Source organism: Temnothorax longispinosus, chromosome 5, assembly GCF_030848805.1.
Source record: "Temnothorax longispinosus isolate EJ_2023e chromosome 5, Tlon_JGU_v1, whole genome shotgun sequence".
In the NCBI taxonomy this organism is placed as follows: domain Eukaryota; kingdom Metazoa; phylum Arthropoda; class Insecta; order Hymenoptera; family Formicidae; genus Temnothorax; species Temnothorax longispinosus.
Window position 1 is genome coordinate 10050657 of NC_092362.1, and position 21408 is coordinate 10072064.

The 21408-nt window shown below is 42.5% G+C and overlaps 1 protein-coding gene and 1 long non-coding RNA gene across 2 annotated transcripts; one reads left to right on the forward strand and one right to left on the reverse strand.

Moving 5' to 3' along the window:
* Nucleotides 1–8983: 8983 nt before the first annotated feature.
* LOC139812748 (uncharacterized) lies at nt 8984–15940 on the forward strand. The gene is made up of 3 exons (XM_071777826.1): nt 8984–9000; nt 9908–10497; nt 15369–15940. The coding sequence occupies exons 1-3, from the start codon at nt 8984–8986 to the stop codon at nt 15938–15940; spliced, it is 1179 nt and encodes a 392-aa protein (XP_071633927.1).
* On the reverse strand, nt 12126–14624 carry LOC139813099 (uncharacterized). Its single transcript, XR_011732037.1, has 3 exons — nt 14086–14624; nt 13899–14014; nt 12126–13687 (listed from the first exon to the last, which is right to left on the reverse strand). It is a non-coding gene; the product is annotated as an uncharacterized lncRNA (long non-coding RNA).
* Nucleotides 15941–21408: the final 5468 nt, after the last annotated feature.

Sequence of the window (21408 nt, forward strand, 5' to 3'; positions counted from 1 at the left end):
TATAAGAAGTATAGACACTTACCGATCACAAATATACTTTGTATGTCCATGTTTATTAATTTTCGAGCTCACAAGACAGGATAGATGCTTAATCCATGCAAAATGTCCAACATTGTTGTCTCGCGGATCCTGCATGTACAGCAGATTCACATGGTTATCATTCGTGTGGTCGGTAAGCCGTATCGGGAGAACGTTTGAAGTCTTCTTTCCCTCGATGGTATAGACATTGACGGATATATTGTTGAGTCGTTCGAATTTTTTAATTTGACTCAACGTCATTGGGAATTCAATGTCTCGTACATTCAGTACCGTTGAATAATGCGGGTATGAAGATTCCCGTTCTGAATGTCTTTCGGCTGGATGCAAGGCGGCTACCACTGACCATGCAAAACATGCATTGTCCATAGACAGCACATTGATCACGGCGTTCTTCAATTTAATGTCTTGAGGCAATTTCATGTGACATCCCGCGCGCAAAGGATTGTACTTGTTGACGCTCACCGTCAAATTGAGGATTCGAGTCAACGCCCACCCACTGTCGCGTTCCTGGAACTCCTCGAGTTTCGCTAATGTGGGCTCGATAACATGTAGCTCGTACCACTCGCGCAAGTGCGATGTACGACAAAGTTCTATGTTATTTGTATTTATACCCTTATTAACACGATTATCACCCGCCACAAACTTCCCGTTGAACGCGGTATTCACTTTGACACAGTTATGTGTTTTTGTAATGTCTCGCACTTGCTTGCACACTACGCTGCAGGCGTCTTCCAAAAACTTTCGCGGTTCTACATAATCTATATTAATTACCGCACCGGTTATTATACGCTTTTTGAACGCGGCGTCGATCTCTCGCTATACGAGTTCTGTTGTGCGCGTGTCACCACTGGTACCGGCGTTCGCATAATCACCACCGCTATGGATAAATTGTCTTTCCAATCGCAACTTCACACCCTCGAGTCGCGCAATTCTGGCAACCAACGATTGCCTCTGCCAGATCGTTGGATTGTCGGAGAGCCGCTGACGTTTGGCACTACAACGTGTCTCGAGCTGCTCGATGAATTCCGCGCATTGCAGCGTCCATGTGAAATATTCACCCAAGGTAGCTACTTGGTCGGACAGCTCCAACAGATCGCGTTCGGTTTGCTCGAATTGCTCCATGTTTTATCTATTCAGATTCAAGTTGTTCATCAGATTCAGGTTGTTTATCAGATTCAGGTTGTTCATCACCACGAAGTCGACGCACATTCCATAATGTAGACTTGTCGATTACGTCACACTCTTCGAAGGGGCACTTGCACACGCATCGACGACACGCTGGACAATGTCGATAGGTATACTGAATGTTATAGTGTTCCAACATAAATTTATAAAGACTGAAGAAAGGGACATCACAGTGCCAATTATCACAATCGATAAGTTCACGTTCAAGAGTTCTTTGCACCTTATTGTCGACGGAATAGTCGTAATAGGGTTGCAGACGCAGATTGTACCTCGCCACCACTTCAACGCACTTCCCAGTGCCTGTGTGAATTTGAACTAGCAGATCGAGTAAGTGTCCTTCTATCTCACGAATAACTGTAGTTGCCCAATAGCGATACTCCTCATACTGCGACTTAAAGTCTTGTTTATACAGTTTAATGTAGAAAGGATCATCACGAACTTCACGAGCTTCATATTCTTTTACCTCGTTCCGCACCTCTATGTATATTTTCCGTCTTATGTTAGACTTCCAGTCATAAGGATACTTATCGGCATTGATAATAACTCCTTGTCTAACGATGCGTTTATCGGTTCCGCGTATCCCGAGTTCGCGATCGCGAACAAACTGCACCAGTGATATTCGTTGCACATCCGTCGATTTTCGTCCTCGATCTTCATCACGCAAAGCATTGGCGACATCATCTATTAAATGGTCGTCATAGTAAAAACGGTCGCACCAGTATGGAAAGTTATCGCTTTCATCACTTTCATAGTCCGGTAACCACGAGCGATTACATGTCATTTCTTCTTGCTCAATGTTATAAAAATGTTCACGTCGCAACCGATGTATCACTCTCAAATCGTATGCTAATGCGGCTCGATGCGCTTCATCCCTCATTATATACCTTTGCTCTCTCTCTCGCTCTCCAATTGATAGATCATTTCTTCCTTTGTTTTATGTACTGCGTTGTAAAAAACAGCGTGAAACTGTTTAGTCTACGCGATAACACCCCCCCTTTTCCTAGAAAACATTTGCTCACGACGAACATGTCCCTACAGGTTCGATGCGTTATCGGGTCGATCATCGTCCCGATGACGTCATTTCTTCCTTTGTTTTTTTCACGTACTGCGTAGATGGATTGTTTTTTAAGTATAAATCATACTATATTTTCTTCGAGCGCATTTCTATTCGAGCCGTATATGCGACGTCCGCTGGAGCATTGGTTGCACGAATTGGTAATCAAATATTGCATTGTCGCATATCATAACATAGAAGCGAGGTGCCGCGATGTTCCGGCGAACCTCGGCGCTCGCCTTTGTAGTGCGAGACATATTTTGTCTTACGACTATCAGTTTTATACACCGCCATTATGTTTTTTTCTCTGGCGACTTCTGCAACCGTCATTGAATTCAGTCTCGTCGAGTCCTCGCAAAGTGTTACATGTATATCTTTTTTTATAAAGTTTCTTGTGTACGAACGTGTTTTTTTGTGTTTGGGTGAATAAACTAAGTTTCTTGTAATGCCTCCGCGCGAACCTTTTGTGCCTATAGACATAGAAGACAGTGAAATTTTGAGGGGGCCCGACGCTCCCCAGTTTGAAGACGTTATAGAGGCGTTTGAAGGCGCTCTTCCCGCGCCCCGGCTCCCAACAATTCAGGTGGGCACGCCACCCGGTGTTTCACGCGGGCGAGCGCTGCGGAACGCTCTCAACCTCCCGGCCATCGGACGGGGGCGGGAACAACCCGCGCCCCGGCTCCCAACAGTTCAGGTGGGCACGCCACCCGGTGTTTCACGCGGGCGAGCGCTGCGGAACGCTCTCGGCCTCCCGGCCATCGGACGCGGGCGGGAACAAATTTACGCCGACTCCCTCGCGTTGAGACGGATGCCGGCGAGTCGCAGCCACGGGGCCCCCCCTCGGCGTAGATAGAGGTATTTTTTTTTTGTTTCTTTTTTGTTTCTTTTACCTAAAAATTAATAACGTGGGAGCGAGAGAGAGAGAACCGCGCGAGGAAAGGAGAACGCCAACGAAAATAACACGCTTTAAAGGTATTTAACTGTTTAATGATTTTCGGTAAAGCGATCGCGGCCCCCGCGGACCCCCACGCGGCTCCCGCGGCCCCCGCGGCGCGACCGCGGCCCCCGCGGACCCCCCACGCGGCTCCCGCGGCCCCCGCGGCGCGACCGCGGCGCGACCGCGAGCGCGAACGCGGACTTCCCTTCCCGCGGATCCGCGGCGCGGGTGAGTCATCCCCGGTGATTCATCCCCCCCCCCCCCCGCGAAATCCAATATTTTTAAATATCATATACTCCCCCCTTCCCCCCCCCCCACAAAATCAGATATTCTTGAAAATCCGATTTTCCCTTCCCCCTCACTTCCCCGCGAAAATTTAATACCCCCCCTCCCTCACCCCCCCTCGTTGCCCCCGGGGTGGAATCGGCTTATACTCCCTACTGACACATATGGGGCCCGATTCTCTATCTACAAACGTATGCGTAAACTCTGCTCTAACAGAAAAGCTGCAAGCTTATTGGCTAAAAACTGTGCGATAGCCAATCAGTTTGCAGCCTTTCTGTTAGAGCAGTGTTTGCGCATACGTTTCTCGTTAGAGAATCGGGCCCATGTGGTACAGATATCTCGTTAAGCATTTTTACATTTTTTTTCAATTATTACTAATTATTTTACAATCCCACCCTTCATTAGTACCTAAACTTTACTCCTGTAAAAGGATTTTGCGATCTATGAAGCCGTTTCAAAGAACGAGCTTTGACAGATATGTCGTACAGATGCCGCGTTAGACAAGGACAGATATCTCTCGTATTATTATTCCTTTCTCTATATATGTAATTTGCATGCACCCATTTATTCCTCTCTCTCTCTCTCTCTCTCTCTCTCTCCCCCTCTCCCTCCCTCCCTCTCTCCCTCTCTCATCGCTGTCCCTCTCTCTCTTAGTACACTGGGTAGCGTACACTTAGTATGGTAAAATCAGGATTTTTTGGAATTCTAGGGTATATTTGAAGAAAGAAAAACGGTAATGTTATTTAGGACAAAAAACTCTATTTATTATTTCGTTGATAAAATGTTGGGAAATATAAACAAAAATACATATATAAATGAAATATATTATTTTTTTTATTGTTACTGTCGAAAGTAATGGGCCTGCAACTCAACCGCCAAAAGCTTTCTAAAATGCGAGTAACCGGCAACGACGAGATAACCAGCTCTAACTATAAAATATCGAAAGTACATCGTGTGATAAGTAAATAAACGAAAGTTCGCTAAAGTTCGCGCGTCGAAACAATACAAAATGGCGTCTTGAACATAGGATTCTTCTCGATTTTTTTTCACATCTTTGGCTTGATAAAATTGAAATTATTAGTATCGAATTTTATTCAGAAAAGTGTAAACTTTAAGAATATGCATTATAAAATAGTCAAATATATCATTAATACAGTGAAATTTGGCGTAAAGTCAAATTTTTCCATATTTTTGTTATATTTTCTCTAATAAAACACGTCACAACTTTTTTCTGGTTAATTTTTCGACAAAACTGTTCAAATGAAAGTTGTAGAGCGTACTTTTTTACATAAGAAACACCTATAATGGTAGATACAATGATGTTTAAACTTACGTGAAGAAATTTTAATTACGCACGAGGTTGTTGCGTACTATGGCGATCCATAGTCATATTATACCTAAAACTTTAAATACATTTGCTTTCAAGTAGTAAATTTCACTGTATTAATGATATATTTGACTATTTTATAATGCATATTCTTAAAGTTTACACTTTTCTGTATAAAATTCGATACTAATAATTTCAATTTTATTAAACCAAAGATGTGAAAAAAAATCGAGAAGAATCCTATGTTCAAGACGCCATTTTGTATTGTTTCGACGCGCGAATTTTAGCGAACTTTTGTTTATTTACTTGTCACACAATGTACTTTCGATATTTCATAGTTAGAGCTGGTTATCTCGTCGTTGCCGGTTCGGTAACAAATTTCAGGGTGAGTTGCAGGCCTATAAATAATATCAAGAGACACGGTAGTGTCTCGCGCCAAGTACGCGCAATAGTCCAGTCAAATTAGACATTTGAGCTCGGAAGTGAAGCGGTATCAATGAAACCTTTTTAGGGTTGTTGGGGGGATGTAGAAGAGCTTATTTCTGAGTTGTCGGGTTAATCGGACCGATGGGTTTTTAAGGGGGGGAGGGGGAATGAAAAATTTCGTTTTTTCGCAATAACTCGGCGAATTTTGACCGTACATGATTGGCTAACCTCTCATTTTGTAGCTCTTTTAAAGCCCTACAATTCATTTCCTGAAGACCCTAACTTAAAATCAATATTTGTCGAGTTCTAGCCGGTAAAAGTGGGAAAAAATGTATTTTGTCGCGGTTTTTTGCGTACACGTTATCGCCGCCTAACAACTCGTTGCATATAAAACACTCGCTCATGTTACAATTTTTCACTAACTTTATACTCGAAAAGAGAGATAAGCGAAATACGCGCCGAGTCCCGAGCGCACTCGACTCGATGCGCACCGTCGCGTCGCGTGGCCGATCGTCGCCGCCGGCGGCGATCGGCCACGCGTTAAAAGCACGACTTCCAGAGGCTTTCCTGGGCTCAATTTTTAACGAATATGAACGACTGACCTCTCGTTTTGTAGGTCTCTTCAAGCCCTACAACTTTGTCAGTGGCGGCACATTTCTATCTATTAATGGAAACGAGATAAACGCAAAAAACCGCGACAAAATACATTTTTTCCCACTTTCACCGGCTAGAACTCGACAAATATTGATTTTAAGTTAGGGTCATCACGAAATAAATTGTAGGGCTTTAAAAGAGCTACAAAATGAAAGGTTAGTCAATCATGTACGGTCAAAATTCTCCGAGTTATTGCAAAAAAACGAAATTTTTCATTCCCCCTCTCCCCCTTAAAAACCCATCGGTCCGATTAACCCGACAACTCAGAAATAAGCTCTTCTACATCCCCCCAACAACCCTAAAAAGGTTTCATTGATACCGCTTCACTTCCGAGCAAAAACCTTTTTTTTGTCTAATTTGACTGGACTACAAAGCGAGACGCACCGTGACTCTTTTACGCGAACGCATGAGTTGCGAGTATCCGAGATTTTGAGATCTCAATAACAAGTGAACGGATCAATTTCTAAGTAGGTTCAATCGATAGCTTGGGGTTTGATTTATAAATAAGAGTCTTTTTTTCCGTTACGTGCCCTACGAGCGAAGATATTGCGATGCAAAGTCCAAATGTGGAAAATTTTTTTTTTAAGAAACGTCCACGTCGGACAAAAATGGCGGCTGGTGTGTCACTTTCCCATTTTTGACACGAGAGTGCACTCGTGCACTGTCGCAGTGCGTGACAGTTTTTTACAACCTAGAAAAGGATAAGTGTGTGTGATAGTCGTGACCGTTGCCGCGTCGTGACAGATAGTGAAATATATATAAGTATTGGCCGTAGAGAGCTAATGCCGAGAGATCTTTAAGAAGGAAGGTGTACCTACAAAATCGTACAAACACGTACGTATATGCTGCCTTGTAAAAGTTGTCAAACTGTATGTTTACGCGAGCGTTATTTCTGTAGTAACTTACGATAATTCACTCGTTTACGCGGAGTAAATTATCGTAGGTTACTACAAAATCCCGTTTACGCGAAGGAATTATCGTAAGTTTACTACAGAAGTAACGCTCGCGTAAACGTAGTAAGTGAAATATATAAAGTATTAACCACAGAGAGCTGATGTCGAGAAGATCTTTAAAAGAAGAAAGGTATATCCAAAATTGCACACGTACGTATATGCTGTCTTGTAAAAGTTGTCGAACTATATGTTTACGCGAGTGAGTACATCTGTAGTAACTTACAGTAATTCATATTAAGCTACGTCGTCGTCTCTCAATCAGAAAAACGTAACCTTCACTACTTTCAACGGTGGCTCTTGATTTCCGATCATAATAGTTACTATAAAATCTCCCGTTTACGCGGAGGAATTATCGTATCGTAAGTTACTACAGAAGTAACGTTTGCGTAAATAGGTTATAAAAATAACACGATGTTATATATGCGGTTTGCCGTAAATATATATATATATATATATATATATATATATGTAGGTCCGGAAGTATGTTCCGGGACTTTTATTTTTTTACATCGGTATATTCCAGGACATTTGGCAGTTTCCAGGACTGTCCTGGAAAAAATTCATGTCCTACGGCACGTTTCGGGACAATTTTTTGAATCTGATTACATATATATGCGTTATATTCCAGGACTGTACATTTCAAAAAACGTAAACAGTCCCGGAACATACCTCTAGACCTACATATATATATATATATATATATATATATATATATATAATATATATAATATACTTAAGAAATATAAATTAGTAATGGTGTATAAAAATAAAACTATATATATATATATATAGTTATATATAATATATATATAACTATATATATATATATAGTTTTATTTTTATACACCATTACTAATTTATATTTCTTAAGTGTATGACTGATTGTGACATTGTATTTGCGAGCATATACTTTCACGTGTTTATGTTATAACAGTTTATGGTCATGGTAATAACAACTTATAATTTTCTTTATCTTTATTTTCTGTTTGCATGCTATGTTTATAATAAATAGATTTCATAGTTACATACGGTGTTATAAGTATTAAATATTAAAGTTTTAACTGTAAATATTAAGTTACTTTCTTTTCCACTCTTTCTTTGGTTCGTACTGAGGTGGATCGAGTAACTGAAGTACGGACTAATGATTGAGTTGGACACAAGAAATTAATAAATATATTTTAGGTATTGGAATATTAGGAGTCAAGACATTTTGTTATGTTTTACACAAATTGCATATTTTTATTATTGTATACTTTTAACTTTATTTAGTATGACATTATTTTATTTTCATGTATTAATATTTGTCAATAAAATTTCTATTTTATATATGTATGCTTGGAACTGACTTTGTTAACTTACATTAATATATTAATATGTGTTTTCTATTTGGCCGCATTAGTCCCGATGAGGCTAGGTGCCATTATAAAGAAAGAAAAAGATTTACTATGTGTTTGGTTGATGTAAGCTATCTACCCAGCAAACACCAAATATAATTGATATATAACCTGGGAGTAATTATATAACAGGTGTTATACTGTAGTAGCATAACAGTTATATAACTTTACTGTATTAATATTATATAACTAGGTTATAAAACTATTATATTACTCCGTTATTCATATGTTATAATAAATGCACAATTATACAACTGCAATATATGCGTGTTATACAACAACCGTTTCGTTACCGCCGGAATTATATAACTTCGATAGCATGCGCCATAGCGGCGCGCGCAAGTTCGCGATATCTTTCCCGCTTCTGCTCGTGCCATCGTGCCACGATCGTGACGATATTCATTTAGAAGACCGCGCCCGTCCGTGAGAGATCGTGAACCGCGTTCGCGGGTGTCTCGTGCGTGCGACGGCCCGGCGTGAGACGGTCGAGGACGTCCCTATGATTCGCCTTCGTACGAGAGATAACCTATTTGAAGGTATGTATACATATACGTTAGAAGCTAGGTTAGAACACGTTGTGCATATCATACTATAATATAGGTCTCTTTCCGCAGTTCCGCTAGTTCCATCGTGCCACGATCGCGACGTGATCGCGACGATATACATTTAGAAGACCGCGCTTGTCCGTGGGAGATCGTGTACCACGAATGACCACAACTTGCCTGCATCATGTCTAAGGATATACGGTATTTATCTAAGACACGAAAGAATCAGTTAATAAATTATAAATTACATTGTCATGAAGATCCTTCTTTGTTGCAATCAGTTGTTCGGAACATAGCACTTTCAGTACTTGAAGCGGTAGATGAAGCGGTAGATGAAGCGGTAGATGAATCGGTAGATGAAGCAGTAAATATTGGTTGTATTTCTTATGGAAATGTTACAGATCTAAATGGATTAGATGCATTATTAGAATCACAGTCTCATGTAGAAAGGAAACATGAAGAACCTCATATTGAGTCACAAAATGACACTCCTGTGACATTGGAAGATGTCATAGATTGTATGGATGAAACGACTTTACGAACAGATTTACAAAGATTAATAATGGAAGATAATATTTCACATAACACTGCTAACAAATTACTTTTGATTCTAAGAAAACACGGTTATGTAGAATTACCTAGTGATGTTAGAGTTTTACTTCAAACCCCACGAAATGTAAAGGTCCGTAAAGGTTATAGGTAATGGTCACTACATACACTTTGGCCTTTCTTTTGCTCTGGAGTGATCCATAAAAATATATCACAAATTTTTGAAAACAAAGGAAATAAAATTAAATGTAAATGTAGACGGTTTGCCACTGTCCAAGAGTTCTGGCAGTCAATTTTGGCCTATTATGGCATCTATTGAGGAAATTGATGTTTATACAGTGTCTTTCGTAATTGGAGTATATCATGGTATGCGCAAGCCTAGTGATGCTAACGAATTTTTAACTGATTTTGTAAATAAATTTATTGAACTTTCTTAACGTGGTATAACTGTTTACAATGAAACATATACGGTTGTTATTAATGCAATAGTATGTGACGCTCCGGCTAGATCATTTATTACATATATCAAAAGTCATACTGGATATTTTTCATGTTCTAGATGTGTACAAGAAGGCGATTTTTTCCACAATAAAGTCATTTTTCCTGAAATTGATTGTACTTTACGTACAAACAAAACATTTAGAAATCGAATTCAAATTGAACATTACATAGGTAATTCTATATTAGAAAAATTATTAATTGATATGGTTTTACAAATTGCACTAGATTATATGCATCTAGTTTGTTTAGGCGTTATGAAAAGATTGCTGCAATTATGGGTTAAAGGCAACAAAAATATTAGATTGTCAGCAGAAGGTGTAAATTCAGTTTCGAATTATCTAATTGCAATTAAGTCCTGCATTCCATCTGAATTTGCCAGAAAACCAAGAAGTTTACATGATCTGGACAGATGGAAAGCTACAGAGTTTCGTCAATTCTTACTGTATACTGGAATTGTTATTATGAAATCAATAATGCGACCGATACTTTATGATCATTTTGTCTCTCTTAGTGTTGCAATAAGGATATTAAGCGATCCGCAGTTATGTACATCATTTAATGCTTATGCGAATTCTTTATTAGTATGGTTTGTTTCCAATTATGGAAATATTTATGGTAATGAATATTTGTCATACAATGTTCATAATTGTAAGATTAAACGAACTTACCAAGTGAAGTTCGATCTTAATTATGCCCTATGTCTCGTCCGGATGGAATAATTATGTAGTCGTGCTCCTGCATGCACCTAGACAACAGCGTTTAAAGCATTGCCCTAAAATGCAAAAAGCAAGCGTGCGCCTGCGCCTTTTCAGCGCCCTCCGCGCGGCCCGCGCCTCTGGGCGCCGCGCGCGCCCGTTCTTCATAAGTTCAGAGAAGACAAATCGCGAAATATCAGGGAGGGAAAAAACACTAAAAGGGTGGGCGTCCATCCGGACGAGACATAGGGCATAAATAAAATCGAACTTCACTTGGTAAGTTCGTTTAATCTTGCAATTATGCCCTATTGTCTCGTCCGGATGGAATAATTATGTAGTTGTTCAAATTATGTTCGCGATTTGTTAGCCAAATATTGAAACATAACAAGAATATTATTCACATTCTAATGTTGATGACGTAAAATGGGCAACGCATAAATATATAAAAAATAATTAATAATTAATAAGTCTGTTACATTAGGATGCCGTAACCCAGCGAGAAATGACGTGTCTATAGACGTCGGTTAGATGTCGAAACGACATCAGCATTCTGGCTGGAAAGTAACAATTGTTTTTTTTTTTTTTAATTAAGTTATGCGCTAGAGGATATAAATTAGACCATTGTGATAGAAAGACCGCGGTACTGAAATCCCCTGGATTAATGGCCTATTGTAAAGGATTGCGAAAAAAATGATAGGATTCACTGGTCCAACCTGCCGCGTACCTGATTCGGTCGAGCGAAAATCCCCCTTTTAGCAACTTTTAATGTTGACGCGTGACGCGTATTGTGAGCTGAGAAAATAGTAGTATCTATTCCGCATTTATCTACGCTCTGTCGAAACCAACTGCTTGTAGTTTAAGCCGTGATAGCTTTATATGGCCTAGCAAGAGAGATAAAAAAAAAAGGAAATCACATTCCGATGGCCATGGATCCTTAGTTCTATTTATGTAATATTCTGTTAGGCAAATGATACAAAGATTCTCGTGGTCCTGGAGACGAGAAGGACAGAGAGGGGGTTGAGCACGGTCCGGTACTGTCTTGATTCGATCGGGAATCCGTAATATCAATTTATCATTAATAGAGATCTGAGAAATTCGAAGGGAAGAGAGTGTAAATACACGCTGACCCGCAGCGAGAACAAAAAGTAGAATAAGTTTCTTGGTAACGACAATCAAAGGACGTAAATATGGATAAATAGAAGATCATTTGACGATCACCGGAGCCGGATTCTAGACGTGGTCATAACGAGACTGCGGCGGATTGTGCGTTGCAACACCTTTGCAGAAACGCTTAACCGCCGGACGTTAGCCGATTTCGTTCTGCGAAATTAACTCGTATTTAGACTGGAATAAGCGGCGGAGAGGCTAAGTTTCTGAGCTAGAGAATCTAGCGTTTGAGGAATCGTTGGAGAATACAAAGATAGCTGATGGCGATAACAGACATCTCACCAGAGGTGGCGAGGGCGAGGGTATTGCTTGATAGTTGACTGTAGCATCGTTGGTATGGCTACTGATGGTATTAGGCCCTGAGAGATTCTCTGATACCTTCCCGGTTATTAGGGAGGGAGTGTTCCACGCTGGATATTGGTTTCTGAAAGGTAAAGAAAGCAGAGAGTAATTGAGAGGAAGAATTAACAGGTTAGATATCAAGGGGTGTTGAAACAATGGAAAGCATGTTTGGGGAAACCACCCTGGCGTCACCAAAGTTTCCGTTGCGCCCTCGTCCATTATCTTTTTCAATACGCGTTTTAACCAGCAAAAGAGTGTAAACGCGTAGAAATTCAGTCTTTCCTCTGAGAAAGTGCGCGCATATATTGTTATAGGTCCCGGATCTAGGGACCCTGAAACAGAGAAATCGCATTTGGTATTAAGTAGAGACGTAACAAAGGTCCACATTGAGTGGACCAAAAGTCCTGGCCACTCGCTGAGAATTATCGATAGGTGGGGGCCCCTCAGTAACTGCGATTCGAGATTCAGCGTTAGATGAAATTCTCACTAGAGAAAATATATAAAGCAAAAAGCTAAAGTATTTTGACTTTCGTACCAACGCCAAACTTGTCTTGAAATTTCAGAATGATGTGGAGACTGAATAATGATAAGCTTATTGATGTAAGCTAAAGTGGTTGCGTTGGCAAAACGAAGCAAAATGTCGCAATCGGAGATCCGCTGCGAAGCCGCAAAGGGTGTAGAAAACTGCTTTAAGTTCAGCTGCGATACCGTGAGGAGCTCCCTCGTCTACCGGCGACCAGCCGTGTGTACGCAACTCGCCGCACGAAGTTCCCCAATCGTTCAAAGAAGCATCTGAAAAAATTTCTCGAATGAATTTGCTGGAACCAATCTGAATAGATTGACTGGGGCTTAAAAAGAAATTGATCCACCCTGCAAGGTCTGATAGGAGATATGATGAATTCGAGTGCTTAAAGTTCTGACATGGCAGACTACTTTCGGCTGCTACGGCCGCGATCACGTTACACAATCGCGTAAATTGTTCTGCTATTACATTTCGTAATTGAACTCGAAATCGCATGTTATTTCACGTATGGTAATCCCCGTGAATAAATTCACATATTACGTATGTACTACGTATGGTGGAATCTCCCTAGTTATCGAAAAAATTATCGGTGCTCATATTGAGAGCTAAGAAATTTTTGTCATTCTAAAATTTTTGTATATAGAAGTCCTTGTTGTTAAATTATAATAATTTTTTCCGACGGCAAGTAGGTATCGAGATATCTTGACCGGCGGCATTGGAACGAGTCCTAAAAATTTACAGTTATTCGATGGTTGTGAATAAGACCTGGAATAGTTTTGGTAGCAGAGCCTGGTTTGGAACCAGCAAGTACGCGTCCTCCAGATCTACAGTGGCCATTAGCCATCCCGGTAACATGAGGCGAACTACTGTCCGCCAATCCTCCAATTTAAAATGCGGCGGCTCATTAAACGTGATTAATTCACGTAAAATTATTATAAAGTCGCTTACCGCCTGATGGTTCAAAGAGTATATTTAATTCTGCGCGTATATTCACTGCGCGTTTGCTCCAAGCAATCTACTACTCTCTCAACTGGTTATCAAACTGGTTATCCATTCACGTGGTATACCGGCGCCTTGCTGCTCGACCTCAATGAGTCTGACGCTACTTTTTCTACAAGAAAGAACGAGGATAAGGTTTGTTCAGCGTAGAGTTCGACCGCCTAGATGGCTCTTTTACGCAAGAGGCATTTAACCTCTAAATCAAGGAATTTTGCGGTGGCCTGTGAAAGTTCCATTTCTCTCAAGGCGGCTCTCGATGAAGGCAAAATGTAATAAGAGGGTGATAACCTCGTGTAGCTGTGGAGGCGCTCGGCGGTACTTACGGTGTCTAACGATGGTGTTGTAGCCGGGACCGAGAGTGAGGACGATGGCTCGGTAAAGAGTCCGAGTTCAGGGAGCCCTTAATGGAAAAACCAGGAGCTTTCCGGTTTCTCGGAAGCTGCGGTTTAGAGAATGAAAACAGCGCTGCGGCGCCTGCTGACGGACAGGCTGTTAGGTCCCTTTACTCACCAGGGCTGAGGAATTAGAAATCTCGCGCCCTATCTTTTCATATGCCCGTGCTGCTTTAAGGGTCTCCCTGATGTCTCCATGGCCTTTTTACCTATGGAATGTTAAAGGAAGACTTGGTAAAACGCTTCTAGCTAGGAAGAAACAGTGTGTGTATGCCCTCTGAAGAATATAAGGCTGATCGGTGAGCCGATGGGCGTCTATGCGCCAAGGAAGTCGGGGGGCGAATGTGCACCACTGCCGATGGCGTCCCTGCGCCTTGGAGTCGACGAGCGACTGAGTCATTGCCGAGGGTATCCGTGCGCCTTAGATTAGGCGAGCGTCCGAGCACTACTGCCGGCGGCGTCTAGCGCCCGAGAAAGTCTGCATCGATCTTAAGGTCGCGCAGGATTTCCGGTTGTAGCAGGTTTGGCCTGCCAGAGCCGAGGGCATTGAGGCAGGCAGCCACTTGAGTGATAGATACTCTTCTTGTTAACAGCAAAAAATGCATACCAAGAGCTGTAGAGAGACGTCGCCGACGTTAATGGGCATAAGCCACTGTAACGGAGAAGGCGAGACAGAAGGAAAAAATCGGTTATGTCCTCTCTTTGCCACGGAATGTGGGTCGACAAGAAGACATACCTGGTACAACGCCCCGGCCGCTTATGCGACCGTCTGTCCTTCAGTGCTTGCTAATTTCTCGAAGGCAGGTGTTGCCTGGAGACCAAAATTAAAACCTCGTGTTAAAACCTCGCGAAGCGCCCGTTGCGGGCGACCTAACCTCTTGGGCAGGGTCTTGGAGGTTATGCGTGTCAGTCCGGTAGGCGATAAGTCTACAAGTATGCTCAGGAATCTGAGAACAGCTGTTCCTGGAAAAAGAGCCTCGAGCGGGTGAGTCCCTCGATGTCTGCTTGCTGTCCGCAAAATAGCTGCACGATGTATCCCTTACGTCGCAAGAAATCTCGGGATCGTCTCACGGGAGAATAGGCTCGCAAAACGGTGCTTACGATAAATTATGTCTCCTCTCGAGTGTTTCGAGGGAGAGCTACCCTTTCGATCCTTATGTTCGGCATCCAAAACGATGAAAATCCTGAAGATAGGAAAAGTGCGTGTTGTCTGGACAAACGAACAGAACACAATGAAGAACGGGCGCGCGCGGCGCCCAGAGGCGCGGGCCGCGCGGAGGGCGCTGAAAAGGCGCAGGCGCACGCTTGCTTTTTGCATTTTAGGGCAATGCTTTAAACGCTGTTGTCTAGATGCATGCAGGAGCACGACTACATAATTATTCCATCCGGACGAGACAATAGGGCATAATCTCGTTCATCTTGCCAACGACGTAAAAACTTTTGGTTGTTTAGACAATTTTAGCTGCTTTAAATTTGAAAATCATATGCAAAAAATTAAAAAAAAGTTACATCAATCTGGAAAACCATTACAAGAATTATCAAATCGAATCTTTGAAGAATTACAAGTACCAATCCAGCCGCTCAATCACACGATGCAATATCCAATTGTAGTTTATAAACATCGATCAGATAATAAGGACATTTCTTATCTACAGTTTAAATGTTTCAAGATTGGAATAAATAAAAGTGACAATTGTGCTTTTCTCGATGACAACCCTATCGTTTTTATTTTAGATATATTTGAACAAAATCGGGTGTTATGTACCCGTGTAAAACGTTTTATAAATCCGAAATCCTTTTTTACTGCACCGTGCGATTCGAGAAAGCTTGGCATATTTTTATTATCAAACACTACTACATTTGACATTATAACAATTCCAGTAACACGAATACAAAAGAAATGTTTTAAAGTGAAATATCTCGATGAAGTTGATTCTTATGTTACAATACCGCTTCTTCTTACTAATAATTAGGTGCAGTACAAGTTTATTTTAATATGTTTTAATGTTAACTTCGCAATAATTTTGTACTTTACTTTGAACTTTCGTTTTTTATGATAAATATCGTGCAAATTTTGATATATTAAGTTCTGAAGGTTAACAAAAGGTTGGTATTTCGGTGTAAAAGTGTTTAGTAAGACCTTAATTTTTGGTGGATGTTATATATATTAATGTAAATATTATAATCTTTATTACAGATCGCAAAAGGAACAATGTCGTGTGAAAATAAACAAAAGGCAAGAATGTGGAATTATGCGGTTGTACAGTTCCTCGCAGACCTAACATATTCAGAAATACCAATAACATGGATTTAAAAAGATGACTCACAGTGCTGGTGGCCGCCTAGAACATTAAACTGTCTACAGATGATTGCAAACTGTGAAAGAAAATACATCATACGTATTTAAAGGTTTATTTTAATTTTAAGGCTTAAAAAATTTGCAATAATATTTTGTTATGGCTCGTACTATTTTATAACCTCTGAAATTTTAATCATTTTATTGTCAACGCTTAAAAGCTGTTTTTCTAGTTTATTCAACCGCAAGTGAAAAACGTTATTTTTTTATTTTTTAAGCTTTAGAGCGCCGGCATTTGATGAGCTTTAATTCTCTTAGAAAGTCCTCAAATTGTTGTGCTTATATCTTATGTATAACATATAAAATATAACATAACATATATATATAACATATAACATATAACATAACATATATATATATATAACATATATATATAACATATAACATATAACATATACAAAGTTCCGATCATACGTAGAGCCTATATTTCAATACATATGTGCAAGTACAGCCTATATTTAATTATACAACTACAGTAAATTTATTTAAATTGAAGAATGTGGAAGCCACCAGCCAATATGAAATTTAGATTTTGGAATATATCGCATATATTCCATAGAATATACCAAAGACTTTATATGTGAGGAATCCTTGAATGATCCTTGACCGGATCAATATATATTGTGATAAAAAGCTGTTTATTAACCAAAAATGTTTATTAACCAAATAAGAAAAATGTCATTATATATTAATATAATATATATAGAAAAATATAATAGTTTCAACATGTTATGAAATTTAGATTTTGGAATATATCGCATATATTCCATAGAATATACCAAAGACTTTATATGTGAGGAATCCTTGAATGATCCTTGACCGGATCAATATATTGTTGCGAGCGCGCAACGATTAGGTAATTCGATAGGTAGCGACAGAAGTCGAATATGACTTCCGCCGAAACTCCTGACGATTGCATCGGACGAGCGATCATCCGATGCAAGTCGACACCGGAACCCGGAGCGCGGATTCCGGAGCGACCGAAATCGCTGACGCGAAGGCCATCGCGAGGCGTCGGCAACGAGAATTCCGCGCTAACTCGGAAGTCCCGAGTTAGCAACAAGACTCGGTCGCAAGACTATAAAAGACCGCCGAATTGGCATGCCCGGCAGTCGGTCGAAGAACAGCTAGCAGTCGCGTCGAAACACCTACGATTTCCTGAAAACGAACCGCAAGGCGGGAACTCAACAAGAAGAGACGACCCGTGTAGAACAAGCCCATTTATTCAATAAAGATATAAATTGGAAATCGGACGTGTTGATTCACTCCTTTCTCGCTCGCAAGCGGAACTCGATCCCCTTAGCCGATACCCGGCTAACAATTTGGTGGCAGCGGTGGGATAGTTTCAGCCATCTTGCGAGGAAGGACCAGCCCACATCGCCATCTCACGTCTGAAACAGACCAAGTTCAATTAATAAGGGAGGCAACGCATCCCGGAAAGGAAAAGTCAGATAAGACGCGAGCTAAGAGACGGTAGCAGCCGCGAGTGCAGAAGTGACACCTGAGACGGCCACGACCTACCGCACGGCATCACCGGCCCGAGCGACGACGCAGGGACACAGCGAAGCAGCATAGCAGCGCAACAGGGACGCAGCGACGACAGGGACGCAGCCAAGCAGCGAAGCGGCCCGACGACCAGGCGATGCAGACAGGCAGCAACATGCGATTCGCGGCGATATTGTAAGTGCGAAAATTATTATATCCGCGAGCGCTAAGTAGATGTCGGACGACCCGAACCAACAGACGCCCGTCCGACAAACGTCGTTCGTCCATAGCGAGTCCGCGCACCGCGCTTCGCGTAATCTAGTTAACCCGGTGAGTGCGACGCGATCCGAAAGCGAAGGGTTAAACCGGCCCGCTGAAAGCGAAGGGGTAAACCGGCCCGCTGAAAGCGAAGGGTTAGACCGGCCCGCTGAGCAAGACGGATTAGATCAAGTTCGACAAAATTTAGATTCGCGTTTTGCCGAGGAAGAGACGCCCGTACTATCTCCGAACGTTGTCATAGAACGCGAGTTTCCGTTCGACGAAGTAGACGTAAGCGTAACAGGCGAACGCGAACACCGCGATAATAATACAGAGCGACCGACTCCGACAGACTCACTGACAGACGTCTCCGACGTCACGCCGAGCCACGTGTCACAACGAGGAGAATTTTCCCTCACTTCACACGACACCGACGTATTTGATCCTAACGAGGAGGACTATACGCCTAAAGCTCTCAAAATGAGTCAGACAGGAAACGCGACTCCAAGCCGCGAGAACCGCGAGGAAAATCCGGACCCATCTAGAGTGTCCGAACAGGCCGCCACCGAAATGGCGCAAAATGGGCCGCCCGCCAGGCGACCTCAGGCCCCAGAGCCGACGCGATCCGAGTTGAGAGCCCAGGACGTTGTAATTACCGATTTAATTAATCTAATGCGCGACATGCAAGAACGCATGGACCGCATCGAGGCTACGGAATTTGACCGATCAGCCGAACTCCTTCGCGCTTTTCGCGAATTGCGGAACCGCGTAGGCCGGATGGAATCCGCCCCATACGATTCCGACGCGCGAGACAGTCGCGTGCACAGCCAAGGCCCGCTGGATATCACATACGGACGAACGCGTAGCGACGTCCGGAACCAACCGGGTCTAGTTACCGGGTACCTCAGCCTTAAAGAAGCGCGAGCAATGATACCCGAGATCAATGGAGATTCGCGAGAACGCGTCCGAGAGTTCATAAACGCTAGCACGTATGCTATGAAAAGTATACAGCCGACCAACGAGTCAATGCTACTCGAAGCTATTCTTTGTACGAAATTTAAAGGGAAGGCTATGACAGATTTCGACACGCGCGATATCCGCGATTTTGATCAATTAAAGCGCGAACTCGAGACAGAATATTTAGGAAAACGCTGCACGACGCACTTGCAGCTGGAATTTAATTCGCTAGCGCAAAAGCCCGGCGAAAGCGCACAAGAATTCGGTAGGCGCGTCGAGAAATTAGCGCGCGAATTGTATGAAGCAATGGAAGAGGGTAAAGGCCACACGCAGGAACAGCAGAAGGCCATCCTCGAAAACATTAAAACTCAAGCGCTGCATAATTTTCAAATCGGATTGCACGATGATATAAAGCTATTAGTAAGAGCACAGCGATACCAAAGCTTGCAAGAAGCGATAACCGGCGCCAGCGCGGAGGAAAAGGTTAGAGGCCCCTCCCCGCGTAGCGCACAGGCAACGGCAAAAAATAAATACCCCGCCGCGAATACGCGAGGCGCGGGAAATACCGTAGGACAATGTCACAAGTGCGGAAAGAACGGTCATTACGCGCGAGATTGCCGTACGGGCCGACAAGCAAACAGATACGCGTTACCGAAACCCGAGAAGCCTAGCGGCATTAACACAATAGAGTGTTCATATTGTAAAAAGGCAGGGCATAAACGCGACGAATGCTGGTCGTTAAACGGGCGACCAAAACCCGAGCGACCGCGCCGAACGAAAACGGAAGCAGTTAAGAAAACGCCCGTGAGTACTGTCAGAAAGACAAGGACACAAGAATCTAGCGAGGAAACATCCTCTCGCAGCAGCAGCGAGGAGGATGAGAAGCCTAAAAGGAATAAGGCGCGCGCCGCCGAGACATATCGTGTTGCACAGATAAGCAAGAAGCACGAGGAAGGCCCGCTAGACTTAGTGACGCTGCCCGTACAGGAGGCAGAGAAAGGAGAAATGGACCTGTTATTAGATTCAGGCGCAACACTCACGTTAATAAAAGTGGGAAATTTGAAAGCGAAAGCGATGGTGAAGGAAGAACGGTTAGCGCTAGTCGGCGTGACCGGACACCAGATTCACACGATAGGGAAGATAAAAGCCACTGTGAATCTCGGAGATAAAAAAATTCGCCACACGATGTACGTGGTGAAAGATAATTTTCCCATGGAATATGAAGGCATTTTAGGAAACGACTTCCTCTCAAAACACAAAGCGGATATTTCAAATTCGAAAAAGCGATTAAAAATCGGCTCAGCTTCCTTTAAGCTCCGACCTTTTCGCAAGGTAAAACTTCCGCCACATAGCGAAACAATCGTGGAAGCCGTCACCGATCATAATCGTGTCGGCATTGTGCGGAGCGGCGAACCCGTCCCAGGGGTCTTTATCGGGCATTGCCTAGTGCAGCCCGTCGGATTTAAATGTCCGATTAGCGTATTGAATGTGACGGACAAGCCCGTGGAGATACTCACTCCACATGTAACTTTAGAAGACCTGCCGCCGCCCGACACCGCGGACGTTCTCTCGTTACGCTCGAGCGACGAGCGCGAGACCATCGCCGAACGACAAAAGAAAGTACGCGAGCAAGTACAGCTCGATCACTTGAACGCCGAAGAGCGAGCAGCCGTAGAACAAATTTGCGATGATTACTTTGATGTGTTCTATATAGACGGCGACCATTTAAGCGCGACTACCGCAATAGAGCACGAGATAAATATCCGGCCAGGTAGCGCGCCCGTGAATGTGAAACCATATCGGTTACCCGAGAAGCATAAGGCCGAAGTGAAAAAGCAAATAGAAAAGATGCTCGAAGACGGCATAATCAGCCCGAGCACGAGTCACTGGAACGCACCAATAATAGTCGTTCTTAAAAAACCGGACGCATCCGGAAAAGTGCAATTTCGCGTGGTTATTGATTTTCGGAAAATGAATGATCTCACCATGGGAGATTCTTTCCCCATGCCGAACATAACCGACATATTAGACCAATTAGGTAACGCGAAATATTTTACCGTTTTAGATTTGGCCTCGGGGTATCACCAAATCCCCATGCATAAAGACCACAAAGGCAAAACAGCCTTCTCCACTCCGGATGGGCACTTTGAATTTAATCGCATGCCTTTTGGTCTGAAAAACGCACCGGCAGCATTTCAGCGGCTAATGTACGCGGTGCTGGCCGGCCTGCTAGGGCTGAGATGTTTCGTGTATATCGACGACATCGTCATATACGGGGCGACGCTAACGGAACATATCAGAAGAATAATAGACGTGCTACTCAGGCTTCGAAAATACAACTTAAAGTTGAAACCGAGCAAATGTGCATTTCTACGTAAAGAAGTC

What these genes read in the sequence shown, in the direction of transcription:
- LOC139812748 (XM_071777826.1), top strand. An exon ending in GTCATACAATGTTCATAATT is followed by an intron (nt 10,498 to 15,368) that starts GTAAGATTAAAC and finishes ACGAGACAATAG; the next exon opens with GGCATAATCTCGTTCATCTT.